The sequence below is a fragment of the Sinocyclocheilus grahami genome, unplaced genomic scaffold, assembly GCF_001515645.1.
Source record: "Sinocyclocheilus grahami isolate Dianchi unplaced genomic scaffold, SAMN03320097.WGS_v1.1 scaffold458.1, whole genome shotgun sequence".
Classification (NCBI taxonomy): Eukaryota; Metazoa; Chordata; class Actinopteri; order Cypriniformes; family Cyprinidae; genus Sinocyclocheilus; species Sinocyclocheilus grahami.
The window spans coordinates 651,132-665,677 of record NW_015505637.1 but is presented as its reverse complement, the minus strand read 5'-3'; the positions used below and the strand labels follow the sequence as shown (position 1 = coordinate 665,677).

The 14,546-nt window shown below is 37.2% G+C and overlaps 1 protein-coding gene across 1 annotated transcript; it reads right to left on the bottom strand.

The window, feature by feature from the left end:
- Positions 1-7,451: 7,451 nt before the first annotated feature.
- Positions 7,452-14,128, bottom strand: LOC107552786 (CUB and zona pellucida-like domain-containing protein 1). The gene is made up of 13 exons (XM_016234777.1): positions 14,027-14,128; positions 13,663-13,856; positions 13,414-13,557; positions 11,408-11,546; positions 11,071-11,260; positions 10,851-10,992; positions 9,912-10,055; positions 9,778-9,833; positions 9,079-9,260; positions 8,590-8,990; positions 8,157-8,253; positions 7,877-8,066; positions 7,452-7,790 (listed from the first exon to the last, which is right to left on the bottom strand). Exons 1-13 carry the CDS (start codon positions 14,066-14,068, stop codon positions 7,645-7,647), a joined length of 2,067 nt encoding a protein of 688 aa, XP_016090263.1. The 5' UTR covers positions 14,069-14,128; the 3' UTR covers positions 7,452-7,644.
- Between the last annotated feature and the right edge of the window lie 418 nt (positions 14,129-14,546).

The following is a 14,546-nucleotide window of genomic DNA, read 5'->3' as shown; positions in this document are numbered from 1 at the left end:
TGATCCAGTGGCATCTCCGTATCCTGTATATGAAATCCCTACAGAGGCCTGAAAAATCCATGGCCTGATTTGACATGCATGTGTATTAATAGCAAAGATCCAATCTGTGTAACTATCAGAAAAGTTCTGGATGTGATGTCTGAATGTAGTGACGAGTTAGGAGTTGCCGAGGTCCTGTGTATGTGTACGTATGTAACAGATCTATGTGTGTCTCTGGTTTCAAAACATCAGAAAAACAAGGTTTGAAACTGTTGAAATGCTGGTCAACTGTATACTAGACCAAAACATGGCCTGCATACATTTTCTTTGCTGGCTTGACAGCCTGTAACGTTTTTCACTACGTAAATTTATGAAAGTAAATTCAACACTTTGTGCTCAAAATAAAAGGCTGAATAACTTAACACCTAACTCTTTTGTGACCGATTAAACTATTCTGTTTCTGAGCTCAATAAATTTGGGAAACTCTATCGCTGCACACACACATGCTGCCTTGCTATGACACATATGCTTATTAAATAGACAATTAAACCTTACAATGACATCCCAATGAACAAAACATCTAAATTATATTTTTGAATTTTTATTGACCACCAGATGGCGGGGTAGAGCACCATGTCAAAAGCTTCGAAGCATCAACACAGTTTTTTTGTAAAAGCCTCACTGCTTTAAAAGCCTAGTTCGGTATTAAATAAAAAGAAAACAAATAGACGGAATAGAAATAGAATAGAATGTGTGAGAGAAGATGGAAGAGAATTCACTTCCTGTAATAAACGTCCACTGGAGGCAAGTTGAATGAGAAAGGGATGTTCATTTTTAAAAAAGCCTGTGATTTTACTCGAATTTACTGACTTGTCTCGCGGATGTCAAGGCTTTGAGGGTCCCGTTCTATGGTCCAGATGGATTTAAAAAAAATAAACTAATATAGTTTCATGCGCGGTGTCATTTACATTTCACCAGGTTAAAATAATATCTCAAGCTTTATGCTTGATTTATTTGTAACACATTAACCTCAAAACCTTTTCAGCTTTCTCTTTCTGCAAATTGTATGGTGTAGCGATATGATGACAGCACCCAAAATACTATCAAACACTCCAACGCAGCTCCATTCGTCACGGAAGATGGATAAAAAGGTGCACAGTAAACAAAAACCTCGAAAAATGATATGCGACCCGCCAAATGCAGGCCAAATCACAGAGATGCCGATTCGCACGGGACTAATATTATCACAGGACCTGGGAGTTCAGTGAAATATGGTAGGTCATTTGCGGGGGAATTTTTACTTTACAAATTACAGACATGGCCGATTTGCACGGGATTAAGATCACAGACAACCTCCGCAATTATTACATATGACTGGAGGTCACCAGGTAATACTAATCCCGTGCGAATAGGGCTTTAGAGAACTAAAGGAAGGGAATTTATACAAACGGGAGAGGAGCTAATGATTAATTAACTAGACACAGGTGAACTGAGGCAAATCAAGTGGAAACAGACACTAGGTCAAACAGAGCACATGAGGGAGAAAACACAACAAAACTGGTCCATGATGTGTGACAGTTGAGTACCAGAATATCATTTTGGATGATGGTATTCCAGTTTTAAGTTTCATCTCTTGTTGTTTAGGCAAACAAAGAGATATTTACATTTCAGAACAAGGGATGTTATTCCTCGTCTACGCTCCTTCTATCGTGCCCCTGACGAGTGGTTTTAAGTCTAATTCTCAACCCACCGGATACAGTCACCGGTCTAACAATGAGCATTCTGACTCATTCTACAAATGTGTCTATATGGGATGTGTATTTCTTTCCCTCAACACTTGTGGAATTGACTTACGACAGCAGCAGGAGAAAGAGAAGGAGATGATCAAACCTCTCGCTCGGTACAAATCCATATTGCGCTGAAAAGGCATCACTCGCCTAGTTGGGAGATCACGGAGGTCGGTCACCACTTTGTAAGGACCACGCAATTGGCCCAACGAAAGTATCCAATGGTGGATGGAGGTTTCCTGCATGTTCGTTTTTTTCGGTGCACAAAGTAATTTAATTTCAATTAATCTCTAATCTGACTCCATTTTATTTTGACCTCGAAGTTAGGTTAGAATGACAATTATTATTGATCATTCATAGGATAATTTATCTAGACATTTGATTATTCTATTCAACTCTTTAATCTTATTGTATAGTCGTTCATTCGGATTCTCATGTCGCTCAGAGATGACAGCATCGGCCATTAGCGGACCTCACGATCACATACTCGTCAGTCTTGGTTATTAGACAAAGGTAATTGACTAATACTTTAAATGGCCGCTGCTAAAATTACTTTTGTTTAGTCCCCATAGATCTACACACTTGAATAAAGCAACATTATCTCTAGTCAGAGGTCTCGATCTCTACTAAGATATAAGCCGACTAACATTACTTTCTCTGATAGTAGCTTTGGTTTGGTCATGCCATGGTTTCCCATGTACACTTAGCTAGAGTAACATTACAGTAAACAGAGGTTAGGCTCACCCTATTTAGGTTAGTCGAACAACATTCAGTTGACCTAAACAGAAATCCCCTTTTAACCCTCTAAGCGCCAAAGTCACAAAATTGCGACAAGACGTCATACTTAATAAAATAGACTGTAGTTCCTAATATGGTGTAATATCTCATTTGTATTCCCTACCACTAGATGGCAGACATGTAGTACTTCGATTCTAGACCAAAATTTACGTCACGTTCCTATTCAAAGTGTTCGGGGAAATAGCAGAGCAAGTGAGCTATCGTGTCATTGATGCGGAAGCAGTTCAGTTCATAGTGTGCGAGTAAATTGTGAGATCTGTGAGAGAAAATCGCCAAATGGCTAATAAAAGTTGTACCGTGAGTACATGTTATTTGCCGATTCTGACTCTGAAGGGGAATATTTGCCTTTTGGAAATGACGATCGGTTGTCGAATAATCGCACTTCTCCCGGTACATCTTTGCAGTGCAATGGTGCCGCCATGCAAGGCGAGAGCACAAAAAAGTGATAATTTCGACCCTTTGCCCAACGGGGATGGCAGGGGAGAACGTGGTCGTAGTGTCCATAGGAGAGCTGTTGCTACAGGTAGAGGTTTCCTCTTTTCTGATCATTTGGAATGAGGACAAAAGGATTAAAAAAAACAACAACATGCAAATAAGTTCAAACATCAATTCAATATCTACTATTTCCTGAATATTATGAAATTCAAGATGGCCGCCTCTGATGACGTCATAATATGCTAATTAGACGAGCATATTTACCCCCCACATAACCTTTCGGTCATGCCCAACATTTTTCTAATTTACAGTAGATCTCTATCTTTAAGCCCTTTCAAGCCACAAACTTTTGAAATCTTGATGTCAAAATCCAGCATTTTTCCCAAAAATCCCTGGCGCCTAAAGGGTTAACTTACAGTCTAAGTTCACTTGAATTAATACCAAGTGTTAGTCGGATCTCTAAAGATCCAGTTGGCATGCCCTATGCTCCATCTCAACTGGATTTTAGTCTGTTACTAAGCTGACGTTGAAATGCGGTAACAAAGTAGACGATGCATACCTGACTTCAGAAAAATACATAGTTTGGAGTGTGTAGATACTCCACACGTGTTCATCTGGCTATAGAAGTGCCCCTGATCTTGCAACATTCACTTAAGTACTCAGACCAAGACACACATCCTCCAAATGGGAACAGGAACTAACATTTGGAATTTGCATTGATTAAGTATAGTTTACTCCTTTTGGGGACTGATGGCAATTTGCATGAAAGACACTGGGGAATGACACACCCTCTACAGTGAGCAAAATATCTCTTAACTCTTAGGATCTGTATTACCTTGTAGCCTACTTCTTGTAAGATTGAGACCATTGTACCAGTCGACTTGAGAAAGTTCAACATTCTGAGTGAGTGGAGTGAGGGGAAGGACGTGGATGAAAAGGAAAGGTGAAAAAATCACATCTTATCTCAGTGAGATGTCGGAACAGATGCCTGTGTATTAATAAACTCTGTATATTGTCCGTATCTCAGAAGATCAGTGTCTGAGGTTCTTCTAATCTTACACAGCTGCAAAGTTAACTGGGTAATAAATTAAGCTGTTTTGGTGGGAGAATGGATTACAGCTCCCCCCAAACTCCCAGATGGGCTCAGATGCACTGTAAAAAATGATTTGTTTGACACAACTTGACTTAGTCAAGTCATCTTGTTGCATTGACTCAGTTAAGTTGAGCAAACATTAGGTGTTGAGTTCACTCAACTTATATGTAGTTGTTGAAATAACATTTCGTATTTTTGCTTATTTCATAAATTGAGCCAATCTACTGTATCAAATAATGAGCATTTAGAATTTTTAGTTAAGTCAACTGAAAAAACATTGGTTGAACTTAATTCTTCACATTTTCACAACCACATGAACCAAGTCTAATTGACAATTTTTTTAAATTTTAATTGTAATTTTTCCTCAACATTATAACTTAACTATTTGAATTGGACAAACATGAAAGTAAGTAGATGATAACAGAATTGTCATTTTGCGGAGAGAAAGACTGCTTTGAAATAAATGGACTCACATCCTTATCAAGGCTTTCCAGTATTGAAGTCATTTCTGGAATGTCCTCATAACGCGTTGACCTGAATAACTGTATCAGCTTTGAGAGATGACCATCTAGGCCTTCTAAAAAGGACTTGCTCAGGTCCTTTGACACAAGCCTGGTGAATTCTTTCCTGATATATAAAAACATTAATACATTTACAAATTTAACAAAGATGGCAGGGTCTCAGTGACAGTCTTCAACAGCACTAAATTAAAACATCATGCAGGGAGTTAAAACATTTTCATTTCACTCAACATGACAGAACTGGTCATATAATCTTAGGATATTAAGTTTGCCCATATCTTCTAATAAATGTTCTGAAAAATTCAAAGCACACAGAAACAAATCAACACAATTTACCTCTCTCTCTGTTTGATACAAGTCTTTTTTTGAAAATATTTAAAAGTGCTGTGGCGATGATTCTTACTTTGAGCACGGAAAGTGCTGTACACACTGGTCTGGTGTATATATATATATATAAAATCTTAAGTAACTAACGATAAGGGAAAAGTGATTCTTTTTATATAAATATATACAGGTGCATCTCAATAAATTAGAAAGTCATGGAAAAGTTCATTTATTTCAGTAATTCAACTCAAATTGTGAAACTCGTGTATTAAATAAATTCAATGCACACAGACTGAAGTAGTTTAAGTCTTTGGTTCTTTTAATTGTGATGATTTTGGCTCACATTTAACAAAAACCCACCAATTCACTATCTCAACAGATTAGAATACTTCACAAGACCAATAAAAAAACATTTTTAGTGAATTGTTGGCCTTCTGGAAAGTATGTTCATTTACTGTACATGTACTCAATACTTGGTAGGGGCTCCTTTTGCTTTAATTACTGCCTCAATGCGGCGTGGCATGGAGGTGATCAGTTTGTGGCACTGCTGAGGTGGTATGGAAGCCCAGGTTTCTTTGACAGTGGCCTTCAGCTCATCTGCATTTTTTAGTCTCTTGTTTCTCATTTTCCTCTTGACAATACCCCATAGATTCTCTATTTCTCTATTCTCTATGATAATGTCAATATATAATGTAATATGTTTGAGTTATAGTATTTTTTAATAACACACCTATGTCATAATTATTCAACACCTACTGTATTCAACATTGCTGTTTTTAAGTCACTTTTTTTTTGTATGGTGGGGAACGAAATTGTCTTAAAACACAATTAAGCCTCTAGAAACTCTAAACAGAAAAAGCAGAATTAGCTTGAGCTGTTGCACATACATAAACTTAGCCCATGCATGGGTAGCGGATATGCAAATTCAACAGAGCTCTCTCAAAAGCTATAGAAGAAATCGTTTTATTGCATTAGAAAGTCTAAAGCTACATAAAGATTTCCAAGACATTCAAAGTTCCTAGAGACACAGCTGGCAGCTTTATTCCTCAGCTTAAAATGTGTTGTACCAGAAAATCTTTGAGGGTGTTGAAGAAAAAGCACAATATCATAATAAATTTGATCAGAGCAACTGAGAAAAACCTGCAATGTACAGCCAAAGACTTGCAAGATGACCCGATGAAAGGAGGAAAAACATTTCAATGCTGAGTATAAGAACAACACTAGACAAGTATGGCCTTCGTATTGGGGCATCCTGCCGAGTGACACTCTTGACCAAGAAGAACATAAAAGGCCGACTTGAACATGTTAAAATTCATTTGGGTGGACCTGTGGAGTCCTGGAAGAATGTTTTATGGAGCGATGTGACCAAACTGGAACTTTTGGACCCATGGATCAGCGGTATGTCTGGTGCAAAAAAGGCAAAGCTTATAAACAGAAGAACACCATCTCCATGGTCAAACTTGGAGGTGGAGCAGTCCTGTTATGGGGTGCTTTACTGTTGCAGGAAGTGGAAATCATGACTGTATGAAAAATGTAATGGATTCTTTGAAGTATCAGGCCATTTTGGCAAGAATTGTGATGCCTTTGGTGCAAAGGACAGCCGTCCCAAAGTATAAAACCAAATATACTTCTGCTTGGTTCAGGGATCAGTCATAGGATGTACTTGAGTGGCCTGTTCAGTCTCCAGATTTAACTCTCATTGAAAATATTTTGTTGAATTTGAAGAAAGCAGTGGCAATATGAAAACCAAAGATTATCAGTGATCTGAAAGCTTTTTCAGGTGAGGAATGAGCCAAGACTGCAGTAGAGATGTGACAGAAGCTTCTGAGCACTTATAGGCAGCGTTTATTGGTGGCTTTAAAGAATAAAAGATTCTGCACAAAATTTGACTTTTGGGGGATGAATTATTTTGAACTTGAATGTTTAGAGCCAATTAGATTTTTATCATTATTCATCAATGTTACATATTTTTAGAATCACTCAAATGTGTAATAACTTTCTCTAATAGTTCACTGATACCTTTGTTGCATTGTTTTTAAAAAATGTTGTTCTCTGCAACAAAATGTCTTGCAGGTCAAGGGGTTGAATAATTTTGATTGCAACTGTACATTCTCCTATGGTAAAAATCTTCTGTGGACAAGTATTTCACCCAATCTTAACACTTTACTTTACAACCTTATCCTTAACACCCTCAAGAAGGGTCAGAGCAGTATATTTAAAGTTATGGAGGACATAATAAGTACTAGAATATTACACGTATGTTGAATTTAATCAAGGATTTACTCAATTCTGCAACCCTTCATTTAAACAAATTTGGCTAATTTATTTATGTTAGATATTAATAACATGTATTTCTCTGTTTTTATTAAGTACGTTTAACATACGTAAATTTCCATATATATATATATATATATGTGTGTGTGTGTGGAATACATGTAAACACCGCAAGCAGTTCCCCAAAAAAATTGGCTAATTCATTTATTTTAACTATTAATAGCATATTTATTTCTCTGTTTTTATTCAGTACATTTAAAATGTTTTCAATTTAATGTTAGAATACATGTAAACACCACAAGCAGTTCCCAAAGAGACAATTATTCATGCAGACAAGACAAATTATTTTTTGCAGAAACCGTAGAAATACATCCCACCAAAATATGTTAATTAGCTGTTTGCCAGCATTTGATTGTAGTTCGAACTGATCCGATCAAATCTCATCTGATTTCAGAAGTTGGTAGTTGACCTTTGATCCCCTGGATTTGTAGACCATCATTCCACACACCATGGCAACTACTGCTATGACACATCCGGCCACGAAAACAAGGTTCAGGTTCAAGCTTGGGCTGATGGCATCTGGAAATGAATAAGGGACATTAGCATTTAAAACCTCATCTTTTAATTGCACCTGCATCTGCACAAACGACCAAGTTAGGACATACCAGTAAATGATGCGCTCCTCCTCAGCCGCAGGGGTCCCTGGGAGATGAAGTGGCTTTTAGTCTGGATGGCAGCTTCTCTTTTGTGAACGTGTGAGGATGATGCGACCTGTGTGCCATTGGTGCAGCCCTTAGCACAACGTGTGTTGGGATTGTTGGCTTGACATATCATAATGGAGCAGCTGATAAACACCTAGAGAGAGAAAGAGTGACGATTAAAAAAAAACACATTCTCTGTTCCAGTAAAATGAGGTTTGCTTTTTTTTTTTTGGTCCATCCTTACCTGGTCATATTGTCCAATAAACTTGAAGGCCTCCATACTGAACTTGACATTGGGCTGGTGACTTGAGTAGATTTTAACAGTGTCATCAACCCCGCATCTGACATAAATTGACAAAATGGATTGGATTAATTTGTTGGAAAATGACAGTGCTGTCTAAGCATGATAATGTGGTGAAAAAAACTAAAAACTAAAATAATTATTTTTGTTATTTGAAATAAAATGTGTGTGTGTGTCTGTGTGTATACACTGTATATAATTGTTAACTGAAATCAATTTTAAATTGCAACTTTGCAAGAAATGATACTGACTTAATTTGGAATATGACAATCAAACTCTGTGTTTTCGTGCCACACATAAACCTGACTTATTTAAATTGAAATGTCATTGTGTAAAACATATGGCTTTATTGATTTGAGTGATTTTGGATTCTTACCCATTTGTGATGATGGGATAAGAGATGGGATAATTGGGATTATCAAAGGGTGTAGCTACACAGGACTCAACGAAGACCTCAGTGTTTTGGACGACATTGACAGGGGCGATCTCCATGAAGATCATGTCTCCAACATTGTAATCCAGTGGGTAGCTGCTGGGACTTCTTATGTTACTGAAGGTACTAGACTGAAAAAACTCAAACTGATAGCTGAATGAGCCGAAGCCTCTCTCGGTGAAGTTGACCGCAGGCCTGTGAGCATCAAACATCGTGGTGATGCTGCTCTTTTTCTGGTACTTGCACATAACTTCAATTTCAAATACGTTTTTCCTGGTTATGATGTGGTTTGGATTATCGAAGGTAACAATTGTGTTCTTGAAGAGGAGATGATCATCAGTCTCCTACAGAAAAACAAATATAAAAGCAGTTTAGATGCAGTGAAAGCTTTTATTGTTATTTATATCTAATAAAACTGATTGAACTCCTTACTTCAATCTGAGTACCGCATCCGTTTAGAGAGAAAGTTGTAAACACATGCGTGTTGTTGGAAGAAACTGCACAGGAAGCATTGTTGTTCAGCCGCAAGTGATCTCCATGAATACCCGAAATAGTGGCTCTTTCTATTGACACTGACATTTTGTCCTTAGTGCAGGTCACGTGTGCTCTTGGACCTTGAACAAATACAGAACAATTGTAAGAATGCAGTTGTATAAACATACATTTACTTCAAGGACACTACAGGACTATTAAAGAGTTAAACAACCCAGGCTCATTGGAAATACCTTACGCTGCCGACTTTTGCAAACATATACATGAATATACATACATTTCACTGCATGTGAAACTGATGCATTTGTGTTGCAAAGCTCTCTGATACAAGTCGAGTGAAACATGAGTCACAGCACTCCATAAAAAAAGAGCCAAAAGACTTGTAGACGCAATCTCAAATAGCATGGTTGCTTTAGCAAATGTGTTCTCATCTAAAGTTTGCTTTTGTTAACACTATCAGCTAGGTTTATGGTCAGGTTCGTTTTATTAATGACACTGTGCTGTTCAATAAACCCACAGCTACAATGAAAAAGGTTTTGCAGAAATTTAGGCAGAGTCAAATATTTACAATGATCCTGTGTTGGAAGTAAACCATCAAATCTAAGAGTAAGACGAATTTCAATGAACACTGTAAATTACCTGCAGCCTCCACCACAACAATTACACACCTCATCTCAGATTGATAGTTCCTAGACCTAAAATATTAAGAAGATTAATCAGCTTCATTTGATATGGCACGTTTTTATTGAATTAATCTCGCTGTGTAATCATACCCATTTAGGCCCTCTGCAATGAAGCAAATTGGAAAATGTTGGCCAAAATTATCTGACGTTGGTGTCCAGTTGATCACATACTCCCCAGTGGTGGTGGTCTCCTTTGTGCTGTTCAGAGGTCCACTAAAGACCACATCAGAGATCCTGAAAAAAAAAAACATCCAATAAGATGCACATATATTGGTTTAGAAATTGAACTAAAATTAACCAGTTATAGTGAAGATCTAGATCCGCAGTTTTTTGCCTTTTTGACTCCAAGGCCTCCCACTGCCCACAATAAAAATGGTCCCTTTCAACCTTGGTCAACATGACAATATAATTCTATTATATTCTTTTGGCAGAGAATGTTTTGGACGGGTTTTTCTTGAAGTGGGCGGGTTTTGGAGAGCTTTTAGCTTGGAAATTGTTGACCCAATCTTTGTTGTAAAATTGTATGAACTTGTTTCTGGAAGGCTACTGCCTGGCATAGTTTACCTCCAAACTTAATTAAACTTCTAGGCAAGTGTGTTGGAACTGGTTAAAGCTAAACTCTACAGGACGTTGGCTCTCCAGGAGCAGGATTGAACATTCCTGATCTAGATTAATCCAGTTTGTGCTCTGAGGAAAATTATGTTGAAGAACTAGTTCAGTCTAGTTGATCTCAGAAGGAAGTGTGAATCGTTAAAGTTGAGGATGTAGGTTGAGCTCAGAAAGTAGTTTGAAGATCTAGTCTCGCCTAGTCCAGGAGTGTCCAAACCTGTTCCTGGAGTATTTTGGCTCCAACCTTAATTAAACACACCTGGAACTGGCAAATCAAGGTCTTCACTCTCACTAGAAATTTAGAAATGTGTTGGAGCTGGTTGGAGCTAAACTCTACAGGATGTTGGCCATCCAGGAGCAGGATTGGGCACCCCTGGTCCAGAGAAAATTGTTTACTGTTATCAGACATTTCCATCATACCTTGAGAAGGTTGCAGTAGCCTTTACTCTGATCTCTAGCTCTTGATTGACACGAGCCTGTAGATGTTCTCCCTGATGAGGTGTTGGGTGGAGGAAACGCGGTAGATATTCACCCTCGATGCAAGACGGTGCAGGAGCCTCCACTAAAACATAAACATAATAATAACGGTTGTTATACAGAACAACACAATTAAAAAAATTATTTCAGCAGTGAACGGTACCTTCTACAGCAAATTGGAGAGGTATTTTGCTCAATGGTGGATTGGATGCATTAACGAAGGGGGATCTGGCCGCCGGGGCCATGGCAGTGTAGTTTAGAGTTATGTTCTGGGTGGGATAGTCCTCCATGACCAGCTCAAATGCATAAAAACCACGTGCAGCATTGACAGCGTTTGACAGAGTACAGGTGCTCTGGAAAGAAGAAAGAAATTAGCAAAAAAAAAACGAATTATTAGCAAGCAAGTCAGCCAAGAACATGTCAAAGAATGAAAGGAAAAAGTTAACTGTATATTTCACTGCTGTCCATGGCAACATACATGGTTATACATTATTCCTCACCTGGTTCAAAGTGAATCCTGCAGGTTGGTGGCACATTCCACACTCACTTGCAGATAAAATTCCATATCTACACCTGACCTTGTCTTTATCTGGATCACAGGACAAAAGATTGTAGTTCCTGGCGCAGTTCTGAGGAACTCTAGAAACAATCCAAAAACAGTCATCTTGAAATGTGTATAGGTAAACAGGCTCCAAGAAGTACTTAGACCGCAAGATGCATCCATCTGGACCGCAAAGCCTTTTGACATAATGAAATAAATAAATGCCAAATGCTATTTTCTAACAAAATCAAATTTATATCAAGCACATCAAGGTCAGCTCAGTAGAGCCGTTTGGGTCCTACGGCACCACAGGTTGCTAATACGGTTAACGGTTGCTACAGTCAGACGTGCGGTGAAGAGAGATGAAACTTTCAGTGAGTGAAAAACAATGGCATTCTCAAAAATTAGGAAAGTTGATGGGTCCTTAAAAAGTCTTACATTTTGTTGTATCAAATATAAGGTCATAAAAAGTCTTAAATGGTACAAGTCTTAATTATGATTTCAGGAGGTCTTAAATGTGGGGACGGAAAGACAAGAATAGCGATATAGCTTAATGTGACGATTAAACTTCAAAAGGCTGTGATTTTATTGAATAAATATGAGTGCCGCACATTTCAAAGTTAGGTGCTGCGCTGTTTTGTGTACAGCTGTTACCGGGGAAACGACTATATTTCTGCCATTCCAATAGCACCACCTAATGGCAGAGTATGAATTAGCTTTTTCAATAAGCCTGTCTGCTGTTTTTGTTCAGACCATTGTGAAAATCAACCCATGTTTTTACGCAGCAAACACACATAGTTGTAAATGTGCACTGGTGGATCGATAAGAAGATAATGCATTATAAAAATTTAAACAATTAAGACAGTAACATATATATTTATATGTTAATTGATTCATATAATAATTGATTGATAATAGTTGTTTTAATTCGTATAATAATTGATACTTTTGACTCCATTTTCTTTAAAAAGTTGATTAATTTATAAATTTTCATGTGGCTCAGTAGTAGAGCATTGTGTTAGCAGTACAAAAGGTTGTGGGTTTGATTCCCAGGGAACACACATACTGGTTAAAAAAAAATTTATACCCTGAATGCACTGTAAGTTGCTTTGGATAAAGGTATCTGCTAAATGCATGAATTATTATTAAATTAAATATCCTGCTGATACTTTGATACTGATACCTGGTCTGGCAAAAACCATCAATTCATGTTTTTAGGGATATAATTGCCTGGACCTCGGCTGGTGAGGAGGGTTCATTACTGGACCTCAAGCAATTTTAGTTGAAGACTCCTGACTTAGACAATCAAGATACATTTTAAAAAGTGTAAATGCTATTGCGTCACATAACAAAATACCAATTCAAATGCTAGACCTTTTCTCAGAACTGACTTTTACACTTTTGTAAAATGTCTTTGCAATTACTTTACACTAGCTGGTCCTAGAGTGAATTTTACTCGATTATAATCAATAAAAATGGTAAGGTAAATGAAAATAGATTTATACATCTTGAATAAAAAAATAAGATAAATAAATAGGAAAGAAAGAAAGAATAAAAGAAAAGCAAAAACTTTTTTTGCTATACTAATACTACTACTACTACTAATAATAATAATGGAAATGGAAACTAATTATAATTTATGAAAATATATAAAATATGTAATATACAAATAAAACATTTCTTAAAGTATTACACTAACATCATTGTAATATGTTAGTTACATTATGAATGCTGAACATTCTAACATTCTGTCGATTAATGGGAGATCAGAATTTTCTTTAAATGGTCTTACATTTCTTTTTAATCCCTAAAAGTATAAATTGGACATGAAATAGATTTTTAGGTTTAGGTTCACATTTTTAAAAATCAAATGAATGGCGGTTGTACATTACTTTAAGAAGCAGATGGAAATAGAGAAGTTTTAGTGCAGACAAAAATCTTTTGATGAAGACAAACTGATTTTACCTTACAATGGGAAGTGTGGTTGCGACTGGAGATCTGTTGGGTTTAGAGGTGTCAGATCTTTCTCCGAGGTCAATATGTGTGATAAGTCCCCAGTTTCCACCATATATGTTATATGTGGTAGCGATCCAGCAGCAACTACTTTGTCTGTTGACACATGCATTTCATTTATAATAAACACATTTTAGATTATCTACAGTGCTATTATATTATGGTTAATTAGATTAATCGAATTCCTCTAATTTTGCTTACTGCAGCTGAAATGGGCTGTTGTTGGAGACGATTCTTTTCATCACTGCCTCAGTCTGGCACCAGCTACCACCATTGGGACTGCTGTCCACACGACCACCCACAAAAGAGGTTCTACTGCCACAGTTTCCAGACCTGCACGTCCAGGAGTCAGTTGCATAACAGCTATGATAGGCCTCCTTGAAGCGGATATCCACCTGAAAAAAATACAGATGTAAGTAATTTCTCAAAATTAAGTTGGCATAGCTACTGTCTGATTATTCCAAACGTTTGACCTGTAGTGTATGCACTGTATACTTTTAGTTAGTTTTAATAAAAATCCTCATAAAAAGTACCCATGACTGAAGAAATATAATACAGGTCTCACCCTATAGGAACCATCAGGATTCTTTATCGGGTTGAACGTCATTGATCCTCCATAGAAGTGTGAGGCTGAGGCTGAGGATGCCAGCAGCAGCAGAGCTGAGAGCAGAGAAGAGACAGACATGATGATGCTCATGAATGAGTTCTGACCAATGATCACAGCACGTTCCCTTTTAAAGACCTGATGGAGGAAGTCATCTCAAAAAAAAAAAGAAAAAAGAATCACATTTACAATAAAATCTTCCAGGAAAGTAAATATCCCCATCCACTCCTACTTCAAGAATGATCGGCATGCACTTTTGCACTTCCATAGCATCTCTGTACATCTAAAAAATTCTGTTCAAGATCTCGTTTTGATCTCATACAGTGCTGGAATTTTAGTATTATTTATATACCTTCATATTTATACTATTATAGTTTTCATTCCAAATTTTGAGCTTTTATATTTACATTTTTTTATTTAGTGCATTTTTGCTCTTTTTAAATATGTCTGTTTATGTTTCTCTTTTTTCAGTTTTACTTTA